At 43.1% G+C, this 15,131-nt stretch overlaps 1 protein-coding gene across 3 annotated transcripts in view; it reads right to left on the bottom strand.

Moving 5' to 3' along the window:
- Positions 1-15,131, bottom strand: part of col16a1 (collagen, type XVI, alpha 1) — a 70,712-nt gene that overhangs the window by 23,064 nt on the left and 32,517 nt on the right. For all 3 annotated transcript variants that reach the window (XM_086171216.1, XM_086171217.1, XM_086171218.1), the window contains exons 9-31: positions 9,380-9,412; positions 9,175-9,219; positions 8,749-8,787; positions 8,555-8,617; positions 7,394-7,438; positions 7,190-7,285; positions 6,930-6,968; positions 6,653-6,697; positions 6,476-6,511; positions 6,254-6,376; positions 5,623-5,658; positions 4,851-4,886; positions 4,582-4,683; positions 4,228-4,272; positions 3,828-3,863; positions 3,687-3,740; positions 2,948-2,998; positions 2,712-2,855; positions 1,908-1,943; positions 960-1,067; positions 508-630; positions 372-425; positions 240-281 (exon numbers count right to left, since the gene is read on the bottom strand). In XM_086171216.1, coding sequence (XP_086027342.1) covers positions 240-281; positions 372-425; positions 508-630; positions 960-1,067; positions 1,908-1,943; positions 2,712-2,855; positions 2,948-2,998; positions 3,687-3,740; positions 3,828-3,863; positions 4,228-4,272; positions 4,582-4,683; positions 4,851-4,886; positions 5,623-5,658; positions 6,254-6,376; positions 6,476-6,511; positions 6,653-6,697; positions 6,930-6,968; positions 7,190-7,285; positions 7,394-7,438; positions 8,555-8,617; positions 8,749-8,787; positions 9,175-9,219; positions 9,380-9,412 — 1,431 coding nt within the window. The remainder of the gene's footprint in view (positions 1-239; positions 282-371; positions 426-507; positions 631-959; positions 1,068-1,907; positions 1,944-2,711; positions 2,856-2,947; positions 2,999-3,686; positions 3,741-3,827; positions 3,864-4,227; positions 4,273-4,581; positions 4,684-4,850; positions 4,887-5,622; positions 5,659-6,253; positions 6,377-6,475; positions 6,512-6,652; positions 6,698-6,929; positions 6,969-7,189; positions 7,286-7,393; positions 7,439-8,554; positions 8,618-8,748; positions 8,788-9,174; positions 9,220-9,379; positions 9,413-15,131) is intronic.

Below are 15,131 nucleotides of genomic sequence, written 5' to 3'. Positions count from 1 at the left end.
CCAGTTATTCGTTTAGTTTACAGAATTATCGGGGAGTTATCGCAATATTCGACAATTCGCCTGAGATGATTCAAAATCCATACCATTTAAAGGACATCTTTTCTACCAATAAAATGAGCAGTAAAAGATGCGACCAAATTGTCATTGTCGTCCAAACGGGACGGATTCCATCGACAGAGTTTTTAAGATATTGCTTTTCCTAGCTTTTTTTTGCGTGCGGTGTGTTTTGTCCACCCCACCTGTGGTCCTGGGAGGCCGACGCCATCCATCCCAGATTCTCCCTGGAAGGAAGAACAACACAAGAATCGGTCAGCGACGTTGGAAATCGTCGGTATCAGTTCGAAAAGTAAACATCGCCCCGCCATTCATACCCTGCTTCCCTTGATTCCCGGAGGTCCTTGCACCCCTGGTAGGCCGGGTTTACCCTAAAAACATACCAGATGCCCATAAACACATGGATACATGAAGATAGAGGGAAGCGGTGAAATAAAAATGCATGTTTCTGACATTTCTGCCTGGCTTTCCCTCTCCTGCAGGACCAGGGTCTCCTCTTTCCCCCTTCTGTCCCGACACAGTCGCACCATCGCCAAACGCAGAACCCACAGATGGACAACTGGTGCAAGCGTCTCCCTGGAAAGCCAAACAAATGATCTGAAATCCAACAACCTAACTACAAAGAGAACAGAAATCTCTGAATAGCTCTTGAGGCTCTGTGTAGAGAAAACAAAGACCAACATGTGTTTGAAAATGAAATTAACATTGTGTTCCAAACGCGACATGTGGCAGCAGTGCAACGCTACGTTGCCATGATCCTGTAAATTAGAGTGATCAGGGAAACACCTGAGAGAATCAGCGGCAGCAAAAAGAAAGACACAATGCCGGTCCGTCGGGTGCAGGATGGCGTCGATGGAAAGGGTTTTTCCCATCTCGCGATGCAAGATGGCAGGAGATAAAACTACCTTTTCACCCTTTAAGCCCGTGAGTCCATCCCGACCGGGCTCCCCGGCCAGTCCCGGGACTCCGGGCGCACCGTCCATCCCCGGGTCCCCCCGCTCTCCTCGGCCTCCCTGGAAACATTGAATCGGACGAAAACACACCGATGAGATGACCCCTTTACCGAAGAGGCGCACGGAGAAACGTCGGATTGAAAATAAACAAATCCATCTATGAATACGGTATGCCCGGTTGTTGTCCGGCCTCCTCGGTGTTTGATGAAGCATATGTGACATTTTAGATCAAGACTCGTTGTTTGTTAACAAGGAAAGTAACTTGGAGCGCAACTTTACAATGTCTTTGTTGTGCACACAGTGCCGGCATTTCAGCAGAATCTCTTTGAAGCAGAACCAAACATCAATCAGGGTTTTATTGTATGATTTATGGAAGTCACTATTGCCGATGGCATCGTGCAGAAGCTTTCGTTATCAGTCTGACTTTGCAGTCCAGGAGAACTTATTGAAGAAGCGCTTCATAATAATTGAAGACAGCCGATCTCCACTTTTTGCAGATTTATTGTCTGTTTTTTTTTCGGGAAGCGGGGGGGTTAAAGCGCTTTGACCGTTCGAGAGACGAGCCCGGTGACCCGAATTAAACAGAGCGCCCCGATCTCACCGAGACATTATTTCATATCATATTGGGATTTTCCCAGAAACACCTTTGGTCCGGTTGATTCCTTGTTAGCTGAAGAGGTCCGACGTTCTCAAAAGGCCATTGTTGAGTCAAAATAGCCGTGTCTATTTTAGGCAGGGCTTTAGTTGAAACTGGGTTATATTAAAAAAAAAAAAAGGTATTTTTGAACAAAGTATTCAGGCAGCGATCGGTTTTCATCAGTATTCCCGGTGGACCCAGGGTAATTTGTTTTTTATTTTTTAAAATACACAGACATCTGAAATCTCTATCTGTTCCCTTACCTTATCTCCTCTAGCTCCTGCCAGGCCTGGAGGTCCCTGTGTAAGCAAATTGAAAGTGATGTAACAAATACACGCAGATACATGTCGAGCAGCGTCTGCGTAAACACAAAGACACACACTTCCACATAACACACACATGCAGTCATCAGCAAATAGTGTGCAGGCTTTTACCTCTCAGGTAAAATAGCTCTTGATAAAAGCTAACCAGCAAAGCACAAAGTGTGTAATTTGGAGAGGTGACAGCAGTCAGCAGAGATTTATTTCACTTTTCTCTATAAAAACAAAAGAATCTCTGCATATCCGGAGGGGATTTTTTTTTTTTTTTTCCAATATTGATAAAACCTTCCACGGCATCTCACAATTTCCTCTCATGATCTATAATCTGTTTTAGTCTTGTGTTGCGGCACAATAGAGCAGCTGGATGCTGCTTTTTTTATTTTTATTTTTGATGAAATTCACATTATGTGATGATGGTAACTGATTGATACAAATAACTCTGACAGTTGTGGTGAAGCGCAGAACAAGTCAGCTGCATTGAGTCGGTGTTAGAAATATATATGTGTGGTTTTCTTTGCTTCAGAGATGCTTTTCACAGCTACGTAAGTAATAAGTAACTCCAACTAATTGCGAATCGAAGCATGTTTTCTGGCGTTTTTGCCGAATATGCAAATGCAAGGACCGGTCAATATGGTGAAAACCACACAGGGACACGTAGAGTATGTCAAATGATCTTTTTTTTTTAGCCGTTTCCATGGAATTAGTTTGCAGCTTTTTTTGCGACGTTATCTTTTACGGCGATCGCACCTGTTTGCCTTCGGCGCCGAGCCCCGGAAGTCCCGGGGAACCCGGGGGGCCCGGCTCTCCTGGCGCGCCCCGGGTTCCCTCGGGCATTTTGATGCTGGCAGGGCCGCTGCCGACCTCGGCGGGCTGGCAAACACCGCACTCGCCCTGAGGAGGTGCAGGGAGTAAGGGGGGTTAGTTAGTTTGCATGACAACTAGGTTAATGGACACAAAGGAAGGAGGCGTTTGTCTTCCCTTACCTTCTCACCCTTCAGTCCAGGAAGACTCAGGCCAGGCAGCCCTTGCTCTCCCTGTTATCACATGAATTTGAGTTACATTTCTCCATATATATATATATATATATATATATATATACTGCTCAAAAAAATAAAGGGAACACTTGAACAACACAATGCAACTCCAAGTCAATCACACTTGTGTGAAATCATAGTGTCCACTCAGGAAGCAACACAGATTCATTTTGACTTGTTTTAAGGACATTACATCAAAGTTGGATCAGCCTGGAGTTTGTTTTTACACTTTAATTTTGAGTGTGATTCCTAATCCAGACCTCCATGGGTTGAAACAATTGATTTCCATCGATCATTTTGGTGTGATTTTTGTTGTCAACACATTCAACTGTGTAAAGAGCAAAGTCTTTCATAAGAATATTTCATTCATTTAAATCCAGGATGTGTTTTTTAAGCGTTCCCTTTATTTTTTTGAGCAGTGTATATTCATATATAAACACATATACATGCAGCGCACCAGATAAAACCTATGGGTAGTATTTTTTTTTATTTTTTTTTGCCTTGAAATACTCAAAAAAAAATAATGCATGGTTCAAGATCTTAAAAATGGTGACCTTCCATTCAGCTCGAACTGCAAAACTATTTATTTATTTATTCATCTCTTGGCGGTGAAAAAAAACATTTTTTAGGTTCAGGGGAGACAAGGATTACAAGGATATACTATATTTGACATTTAAATTGTTTTTACCGTTGCACCTTTCTGTCCATCCTTGCCGGCGGATCCTCTCGGCCCGGGTTTTCCCTGTTTCACACGGGCGCGATGCGAGTTGGTGACTTTACCGGATGACAATGTGACGGGAGACTATTTTAAAACTAAATCTGAACTCACCGGCTTACCGTCAGCTCCTTTACTCCCTGTGTCACCCTAAAGGCGAGCAAAGAAAAAAACATTTTAATCTGACTTTCACAGATTGATGAAAACGGACGGGTCTGTTGAATTGGTAATTCATATTTCATAAAAAAGGTGCACCCCTGCAGGCAAGCAAGGTTTTTTTTTTTTTTTTTTTCCTACAATCTACGCCTCTCCCTAATAAGATCCCCACTGAGTAAAATCCCTGTGGCAGACAGTTTTGGACCCAAAATTAGTTCACTGCCGTGATTATCTTCCTCATGAAGTCTATTACGGGGCCGATTCAGAAACCTGCAGACTGAATTCCCCCTATGAAAACCTTGAATGTACCCTCTATTGAGGTCAACTGCTCTCATTCCCGGCTTTTTATTTTACTTACCTTCTCTCCTGCAGGACCATGTGGTCCTACAATTCCAGGCTCACCCTGTGAAACAGAAAGAAAAAAAGAAAAAAAAAAAGAATGGATAATACTCAAATTTAATGACATAGCTTATCTCCGTGTACAAAGGCGAGAAAAAATACAAAAATCAGAAATAGAAATGCAGTCAAACAAAGACAATTAACCAACCGCTCTACTTCCACCCCGTGTATTTTACCACATTGTTTCTTTTTTCATTTAAATCCTCACTCCCACAAGAAAAGGTTGCTGTTGTTTCAGCGTAGGGTGTGTTTATCTTTGCATCGAAATACGTTTGTTTTGCACAAACACCCCGAGGAATACGGATAGACCCACTCGTTCTCCTTTCTGGCCCGTCAGCTGCAGCGTTTGAGCAACTCCGGGTCCCGGGTTTAGAGACAAATCCCCAAGAGATGGGCAAACGGTGCAGGACTCTCCCTGAACGACAAGGCCAAGTTAGACACCATCTCAGGCAAAACATCCGTAAGTTATCACAGGTACGGCCGAGTGCAATGCTAATTGCTAATACTAATAGATAGTAAATAATGTGCTGTGAATATGCAATTCTTGCTTTGGCCTCATTCTAATAAAAAAGCCTCGCTGACCTTTTCTCCTTTGACTCCATCTGATCCTGGTTCTCCCTGCCAAAACATACAAAAACAGACATTCAAAAGAGGCAAATTAAGATAAGATAACTTTATTTATCCCGAAGGAAATTGTTGAAATTAGTCTTGTGCCGCCCCCACCGACACGGATGCAGGGGTTGGCTTATACACTGCTCAAAAAAAATAAAGGGAACACTTCAAAAACACATCCTAGATCTAAATGAATGAAATATTCTTATGAAATACTTTGCTCTTTACACAGTTGAATGTGCTGACAACTAAATCACACAAAAATGTTAAATGGAAATCAATTGTATCAACCCATGGAGGTCTGGATTAGGAATCACACTCCAAATTAAAGTGTAAAAACAAACTCCAGGCTGATCCAACTTTGATGTAATGTCCTTAAAACAAGTCCAAATGAATCTGTGTTGCTTCCTGAGTGGACACTATGATTTCACACAAGTGTGATTGACTCGGAGTTACATTGTGTTGTTCAAGCGTTCCCTTTATTTTTTTGAGCAGTGTATATTACTCTCATGCACACGTGGGTCTCGATGTGTTGGGATGGCCTCGTGTAGGTGTGCTGAATGTGCACGTGTGTGTGCACTCCGGTGTGCTTCGGGAGGCCGGCCCTATGCAATGCAAATGCGTGTGTGTGTGCGTCGCTGTGCAGGAATGCAGATGAGGATGTTTAAGTCACAATTCCGCTGAATGTGAGTGAACTATAATTGCATGAGGAAAAAACACAGAGAAAAGAAAACAGCTATACCTTCTGTCCCGCTTTGCCATCGGCACCTTGAAGACCCTGGTTGGAGACGGAGGGAAAAACTCAGTTAGAAGGAGCTGTAGTGTTTGTTCAGCTTTGTTAGACGGGGGTTACAGTGGATGCTCCCTCCCTGCTGCTCCACCTTCTCCTCCTCCTGCCCTAAGCAGGTATGACAGATGGATGCCGGCACTATTGGAAATCGTTGCTCAGACAATCTCATAAGTCTTAAGATTTATTTTCTTCTTCTGCCCCCCTACCAATTATTTACCACCGGTGCAGTTATGAGCGAGGATACTGAGCGAACACAATGCAGATGGTGTGTGTGTGTGTGTGAGCTCCTGCTCACAAACCCCCCTCAGCCTTGAAGATTTCCCTTTTTAAATGCTTTGTCTTGGTAGATGACGGCATATGATCATTTCTGTCCTTTGCCGTACCGCGCCGCCATCCGTCGCAAGGCCCAGTTCGATTCCGAGGTCGGAATAAACGCCGTAACTTCCGAAAGAGGAAGAATACAAAATAAGCATCGTGAAAGCTCAAGGCTCGGTTCGGAAAATCTAACGACGAGCGAGTGAAATGTGCAGCGAGGTCACTTTGCAATATATCGCAGTTCGACATTCCTCCCCGGTGCACATACAGGCAGTCCTCTCTGTCCGAGTCCCGGTAATCCAGGGTCCCCTTTGGGGCCGGGGGCCCCTCGCAGAGTCCCTGTATCGCCCGGGTCTCGAAGCGGCTCGGGACACACTTCGCAGGGGTCGCCCTGACGAGGAAACGCAAGTCAAACGCACATTATGCAAATCAAAAAGCGCAGAGACGTGCCGTTAAAGAGATTACCGACGATGTTTTCCGGGCATTATACCTTCTCTCCTTTAGGCCCCGCCGGTCCTCTCGGCCCCTACGCAAACAGCAGAAACCCAGTCAAACACGGATGAATCGGCGCACAGCTGGAATACCGTCTCCGGAAGCCAGAGCACACATTACAGAGAAAAGAAAAGACATCCATTTTTTTTTTTTTTTTTTAAAGTCTCTCACTCACGGGATCTCCAGACAATCCATCTTCTCCTTGAAGTCCCGCATCCCCCTGTTAACACACACCGATGCATATGCTGAACGCTGTCGGGGCGACTGGAAATCCTCTCCGACGGCATTTAGAGACTAATCGGCCAACGATCGGTCGCGAGTTTTCCCCACGTGCACTTCAGAGTAAAACCCAGTCAATGAAAAGAAGGCTAGTAGCTTGACAAGCCGCGGGTTTGCAACGCTTTAACAGATACGTTACATTTTAGAAGTGGTTTGTAAAAGATTAAACCTACCTTGTCTCCTTTCGGGCCACCCGGTAGGCCAGGGAGGCCCTGCCATGAAAGAGAATATATTTCTGTTCAAATGTCATCTCGAGACTTTTTACATTTCTCTGAAGGCCAAAGAAAGCTGCCTCTCCTGAGAGTTAGAAATGTAATTTGTTCACACTCACACCCAGGCTTTACAGAGGGACCGGGGCATTAAGGAAATCTGCCAAAACCTGTGAACACCACCGTGAAAAATTTCACCCCCAATTGAATTTTTATGCACTTACCGGCGGGCCCGGCAGTCCGACTCCCATCGGGCCCGGCAGCCCGGGCTTGCCCGGTTCACCGGCCAAGCCCTCGGGACCCACTGAGCCAGGTTTACCCTGGGAGAACAAGTTCAACATAGCTCCATTTAATCCAGACTGAGCTGAATGCATGTGACAGACAGGTTGATAGATAGGTAGAAACTGTCAGACTTAATGCAGACGGACCTTCTGTCCCTTGGGGCCGACGACACAGATGGACCCTGCTCGACCCTGCGAAATAGTGACAGACAGAAAAGAAAAGTGACAGCGTCGGCACGGGTCGGTGACATCATCCCCGTCAGTCCCGAGAAATCACTTTGTAAACTTTCATCGCTCGAAAGCGATCCATATATCGTGAAATACAACGCGGATTTTTCCTCATATGCTCGAGACTTTCAAGTTGGATGCGGACGTATTATCCGAAGCGGCGCGTACGCGTGGTTTGCTGCTCGTCCCGTCGGCGTCGCATCAACAACAACCGAATATTTGCCGTGGACGGATGTACTCGGCAAAGTGAACAGCAAAAACATGCTAATGCTCCGGGAGGTTCGGGGGCGAGGTCACAGCACGAGCGCTAAAAACTTTTCGTGCGTCTGCAGGATCACGGCTCTGGGCATTGAAGATTAAATGGTTTAAGTCTTCCATAATGGCTGCCAGGCTGTGTGAGAGACAAACAGCAAAGTCAATGAGGCAGCATTGATTGTGCAAGCTTTGTTACTCTAGACTAATCTGACGGGCATTAACGGGCTGACTTAACGTTACGGCCGGGAGTCGGGGGTCGGAAGGTGGAGGGGAGGAGCGTCAATCTGAGTCTAGGCTTAGAGAGTAACGCCTTGTGAGTTCAGTGAATATCTGCTCATAGTCTGATAAAGCAGCCGTGGCTGTGTGTGCGCGGAAGCCGCGATGCGTTCGGTTAGCACGTACGCGGCTAACCGGTTGACACATTCCGCCGATTGCAGTGATTGCAAAGTTATATGTACTGCTCAAAAAAATAAAGGGAACGCTTGAACAACACAATGTAACTCCAAGTCAATCACACTTGTGTGAAATCATAGCGTCCACTCAGGAAGCAACACAGATTCATTTTGACTTGTTTTAAGGACATTACATCAAAGTTGGATCAGCCTGGAGTTTGTTTTTACACTTTAATTTGGAGTGTGATTCCTAATCCAGACCTCCATGGGTTGATACAATCGATTTGCATCGATCATTTTGGTGTGATTTTGTTGTCGGCACATTCAACTGTGTAAAGAGCAAAGTCTTTCATAAGAATATATCATTCATTTAGATCTAGGATGTGTTTAAGTGTTCCCTTTATTTTTTTGAGCAGTGTATTTGAACACTTACGTCCTGCCCGGGGGTGCCGGTGAGACCTTGCGGACCAATATCTCCCTTTTGACCTTTTTCTCCCTGTCGAGAGGCAAAGTCAAATATGGAAAAAAAAAAAAAAAAAAAAACAGAGGGGAGGAGGGAGAGTGAAATTAACTGATGCTTCACACTTCACATTTATCAATTCTCACAAAGTTTCCAAAAACTTTCACCTTGTAGGCAGCTACTTCCCCCCAGTTAGCGGACGACCCCTGTGGAGAAAAGGATTGAACAGAGGGTGCAGATCAAGAACCTGGATCTGGAGAGACATCAGGCCACAACCATCGCTGCATTGCAAACACCACAATAACCAGTTGGCAAACCACAGGGATGAGCAGGAGGACCCATATGTTGCTCTCTTTCACACACACACACACACACACACACACACACTTCTATTATTACTGTCGCCATTAACTGGTTTGCAAAAAGACCACATGTAGCTTTGGATGCTCAGAAATAACTCGTGGATGTACAAGTATATTCACACTCAGCTTAACGGTACTCATATCTGGGTCACGTGACCATTAACAGATGAAATCAGGTTGGTGGTCAGCAGGACTCCACGTGGAGACGTGGAGAAGACGACCGATGCTCACCGCCTCTCCTTTTTCTCCCTTCTGGCCCTTGGACCTCCCGGCGCACTGAGGTTGGAAACAGTCGATCAGCGATCGCAGACTCAGATCACTCATTTTTAGAAGCACATTTCAGACTCATTCTGGATGTGAAATATCAGGGTTGCTAAAGGATGTCGTGTGTGTGTGTGTGTGTGTGTGTGTGAGACACAATGGAAATGTTTCTTACTGCGTCTCCCTGGGAGCCTGAGCAGTCATCCCCCTAAGATGGAGTAGAAAAAAAAAAAAAAAAAAAGGAGGATTAGAATACGCTATAGAAAAGGGCTGCATGGAATAGACGAGATCAGAATGGAGGAACGTGCACGCATGTTTCCATGTGCATGACAAAGCATGTGTGGGCATATGTGACGACGTCATACATTCCAGTCAAATGAACCCCGTCGTGCACGCCGTGCGTCCTGACACACTTGTAAGAATCTCTCTTGAGATGCATCACCCGCAACCCACAGGCAGAGATGTCACCCCTCTGGAGGATCACTTTTTTGAAGTGATCAATAGAAGCGATCAATGACTTTTACCTTCTCCTTCCTATTGAGGAGCAAACAACTGGCAAATACTAGAGTTGTAATCGCTTAAATATGGACCGCCTGTGTGAGATACTCAGAATATGTGGGAAATAACTATGTAATTCAAATTGCTACCAGTTGGTGGCCCTGTTACATAAAACTAAAGTGTTTCAGGATGTGAGGTGGCACAGACAGACGCGGGCACGCCACGTGCGCACGCACATGCACGCACCACCTCCCGTGGGAGACAGATCAATAGGAATGTCTGATTCCCAGAGCACAGGATGAGCCGACCAGCTGTTCCTCACAAGACAGCCCACACACACACACACACACACACACACCATATATGGATAACCATTAAAAATAATGACTTTTTTTTTTTTTTTTTAGCGCGTAATTAAGGCCGATTTCCCAAACTCTCCAGGTTTCATCTCGTGAAGTTTGCACACAAGCTGGAAGTATAGGTGCGCTTGTGCACACCCTCTTTATTTTCCCCATCTCAGAAGCTACAAATCTATCAATGACTGACTCCGACGGCGAGTCACTCTTTCCGAGATCTGGTCTCCTCGCGTGGGTCTACTCATCTCCCCGTTTTATAACATAGTTCCACTTAAAACCTCAGAAGCTTGGCTTTTGTTATTTCAAAAGTGAGTGTGCTCTTCAGCGGCAGAGAAGAAAAAAGACAGTTGCTGTAAAGAGGCTGTTCTCCTCACAGTGATGTTTAATTTTTTTTTTAGTTTTTCAAAAGATGCAATATAAAGGGCTTAAAGTGCCTTTTAATACATTCCACCATCAGTCAGCATTAGTATCTAAGTGCAGTAATAACTTTAAGTTTAGTGCGTTTTTTTTTTTTCCTTTTTGACTCCATGCCAGGTCCTAAAAACATATCTGGTCTTTTCTGTTAGCCGCTCATACGAGATGCGGCAGAGCCGGTGGTGACAAATAAGTAGCGGCGAACCATTCAAGTCACTGCTGCTGCAGGAATCTGCTATCCAGCATTAATATAAGAAGCTTGACATGATGGAAATTGGTCCCGGCTGATATATCTGACTCAGCGACAAGAAAAAGTCTTCGGATCCCACTCATTCCGAATATTATATTACTCTGGAAAAATGTACAAAAGGTCTGTCTTTGCTGCTAGAAATAAATCCAACGAGCTTAATCAATGGACTACTATGGCTCTCCCGGTGACGGCATATGGATCCTGGACAATTTTGAGTTAAAAAAAAATTAGTTTGGAAGTGATTTGAAAATACTTTTGATATGTCTTCATAATATGGTGTCATTTTAAAGTAAACAAAAAATTGTTTTGAAGATGAATGTCACGGGTCACCCGTCGGTCGGGTCGGGAACCAATAGCACGTCCGGGTCATTGTAAAGGTCAAGAAATTTATTTTATCTGATAGCCAACAAGTTTATCCGCTTCAACCGTTGTAACGGAAAAAATGGCAAAAAGAAAAAAAAGACGATGATTACCGTGAATTAAGGGCTGCGTGGAAGGAGGGATTTACAGGAATTAGTATCAAGAATTTTCTGACTCAGAAAATGAGAATATTGTGATACAGTAATTAAAAAAAAAAATTACTTTTTCATGATATTCTAATATTTTGAGATTGGATTTTAGAGTTTTCTTAAGATTCTAGCCATAATCAGCAATATGAAAATAATAAAAGGCTTGCAATATTTCAGTTGGTTTGTAATGAATCCAGAATGTAGGACATTTTTGTTTTTGCAATTGCATCACAGAAGATAAAGAACTTTACCACAATATTCTAATTTTCTGAGACAGTCCTGTACAATGATAAAATTTCGACGCATCAACGAAACCGTGAAATATAAAGCGGCACTTCGAACAAATCCATGCAGCACCAGAGGTCACATTAAAAGTTAGACATATTTAATTTATCATCATTATGTTAAAAATACCATATGGCTCTCAATGAAATACATTTAGAAATATTTGTCTTTTATGGCTCTTCGAGTGAAAAAGGTTCCCGACCCCTGGACTACTATACAGGTAGACGCCATGCACATGTCGTACAACTACCTCGTGAGTAAATGTTCAAAAAATTGAATTTGTGGTGGAGTCAAAGAGGAGGTGTGTGTTTTCTTTTGGAGCAAGTGTGTGTGTAGAGCAAGGTGCTAACCTATATAGTCCAAGTCATTGGCGGTGAAAAGCTGCATTGGTGAGCACTCACAGGAGCAACATAATGAAGCATCTGGAGTTTTGTATTCTATTTGTGAAAAAAAAAAAAAAAGTATACCTATTGTAGGTGAGTGACAAAATTAATAGGCAGCAGCAGCAGCTCCCAACAGAGGCTGCAGCATAATGAGATGTAAATCAGACCTTGGTGAGGCAAGAAATAGACAGAGCTTCTTTTTCTAACCACTTTCATAGAAACATTTTTTTAAAGATACAATTACTTTAAAAACAATGTTTAAGGAAAAAAAAAAAAAAAAAACATGTGAAGAAATTAATTTTTAAAAAATCATCAGTGGAAAAACTCTGATGGGGTTTTCGATACGAGCCACTGGGCTCGGCGGAGATCTCATTAAAAATTCAATGATGCAATAGCATACGCTTTTGATATATGTGTGGGTGTGACTTATTCACCCTGCCAGATTCCTGGATGCAAAGACTTCCTGTTGATGCGGAGAAAGAAAGGTCGGTCCTGCTTCTCTTCTCAGCGGACTGAATATTGCTGTAATTTTTTTTAATTTTTTTTTTATATCTGTTTACAGTAGGTTAAATGGCACTAAAACAATACGAATGTCTTCATTTGGCAACATCGTGTTGCTTTTCGCTGTTTTTGCTGAAACTGTATCGAAAAAGTGACTGAATTAACTTCCAGCATCTTTTTCAAAACGCACATGTGTTGCAGTGTGAAACCAAATCTATTTAAAGACTGATAGGGTTGGAATTGTATTTGAGCAGCGACACAACACCAATGTCAAATGACATCTTTGGCATAGGCAAGCTGTTGTTTTCTAGCCGAGTGCATCAATTCGAACCTCGTTCCCGTTGCAGATTGTTGCATCAGATGTGCAACAAAGAGTGGAGAAATAACAGCCGTCTGGGTTGAAAACAGAGGTCATTAACAGTTTAACAGTTATTCTACATAAAAAGTGTGTGAGTGTGTGTGTGTGTGGGGGGGGGGGGGTGAACGAGCAAGGCAGGGAGGAAGAAAAGTAGTTCATATTGAATTGGCTTGCAAGTGAGTAAAGAAATGGGCCGTCTTGTGAGCATCTGAGTATAAAGAGAAAACCATAGTTTAGAGAAGAAGTTGGACGTATACGAGTAATAATGTGACGTAAATCAGCTTATATTGGAATTTGGTATAAAAATGGAGATAAAGCGCCGTCTGGAGAAGGCCAACATAAAGAAGGTGGTGGATCTTCTGAAGGGTAGATGACCTTTCAGCCAAAAGCTGAGTTGAAAGCGTTCATGGGTTTGCAGCGTAAAAACAGAAAACACCAACATTTCAGGAGATTTGTGGTAAAATAAAATCTATGTAGCAAACAACCACAAAACAATGTTCCCCAATAGATATTAATATGAAGATGTGTAGGTTAATGGACAATTCATTAAACACATGGAATAATCCCACTGTATGCAATTCAAAAAGGGAATACCTTAAAACTGTTTTTTATATACACAATATATATAGATATATAATTATATGTGTGTGTGTGTGTGTGTGTGTGTGTGTGGCCAAGCAACAACAGCCTGGTAAGATGCTTAATATTATTCTGATATTTACAAAGCCTACTTGAATGAACATACACTTAGCCTTGTATTTGTATCTACATTTGCAGAGATGGAAAAAAAAAAAAATATATATATATATATATATATATATATATGCAATGCACCTTTCATTTATTCCTCTTTCCTATTCACTCCTGTTTTTTCAGAACTTTGCAATAATGCAATGCATTTTTGGACAATACTTAACTAATTGGTGACAAATCTTCTTGATTCTGATAGATAACAGAAGTACCAAAATACAAATAATTTCATATCAGATCAATAAAACAGCAAAGAACGGTCAGAGTGGATCAGTTGGCGAGGCAGCTCTCCCTCCAGTCGGAGGTTTTAAGGTTCGAATCCCGGCTCTTCGTGTCTGGATGCTGAAATATCGGCACTGAACACCCAAGTTGCTCCCGATGGGCGAGTTAGCGCCTGGCACGGCCGCTCAGCGTGAGTGCAATAAATGCGATCGAGTGTAAAGTGCTTTAAAACTGCAAGGTGTCAAAGTGCGACATAAGTGGAGATCATTTGCAAATACCAAGTCTTTGTCCAGCCTGTGACCTGTGTCAGGATGTATGTGTGGTATCTGATGATAACTACAGTTACACAAAATACATTAGCAGGGAACATTGATTGGCTTTAGATTTCAGGAGGAGTCGACCGTAGTTTTCACTCGGTTCAATCTGCAATAACAGAAAAGAGCAGGCGACGGCATAGCAGGCACTTATGAAGCACCTGAAACGCAATTTATTCTGAATTTAATGTGCTGTCACTCAGTGAAGATTAGTTTAATGGAAGCCAGGCTACGGTTCAGTAACATCTGGCACGCATACTGGAATCTTTGATTTCATTAATCATGAACTATGTTCAACACAAATGTGAACGAAAAAAAAAAAAAAAAAAAATCAGGATTGTGTCTCCTTACATGCATGTTTCCGTAAAATATCTGTGAGAAGGGAAAAGCTTTGATAGAAACCAGAAAACTGCGGCCGCTTTCATCCTCGTTACTCTTCGGCTGCACAGTCATGAGGAGGAGGATGGCGACCGTAAGCTTGGAACATTTACTAGAAAAGGCTAAATAAGGCTATTTTAATAGACTCTGCAGCGAGCAGAGCAGGCGGCGATAGAATGACATATGAAAGCAAGAAACAAACGGGTAGAAATGGCACGCCTGCTCCGCTGTAACCGTTTTTGCAAATGATGACTTTCGGTCTTCTGCATACCGGCGAGTTTAACATTAAAAGAGCGGACGGGTCGATACGTATCCCATGAGTATGAATGGAGGAAAAAAAAAGTCAGTCGCCGTAAAAGAACATTTTGATTCTGTCTAAGAATCGAATCTCACGGCACTGACTCACCGCTAAACAATGGACACTTTAAGAAAACGTCCGCTCCAAAATGTTGCGTAAGGCCGTATTTTGTCACGGTTTCAGCGTCGCCTGCAGATGTTTAAAACTATTCCTACTAGCAGAGTAGCTGAACTGAAGTCATGGAAACCCCGTAAGTGCTGGATACCGCAGCGGAGTGGAGGAGAAAGCATGTTTTCAAAGAACAGCAATGCCATTTGGTCAAAATCCAGCGGGATGTGTGTTTGCTTGCCAACAAGTGCATCTCAGGCAACTCCAACTCTCTAAAGAACAAAGCTTTTAATAGCCATGTGT

The sequence above is a fragment of the Fistularia commersonii genome, chromosome 24, assembly GCF_037954325.1.
Source record: "Fistularia commersonii isolate RoL2024-O1a breed Wild chromosome 24, RoL_Fcom_v1.0, whole genome shotgun sequence".
Lineage (NCBI taxonomy): Eukaryota > Metazoa > Chordata > Actinopteri > Syngnathiformes > Fistulariidae > Fistularia > Fistularia commersonii.
Note: the sequence above shows the minus strand (reverse complement) of the source record. Positions and strands in the feature narration are given on the sequence as shown.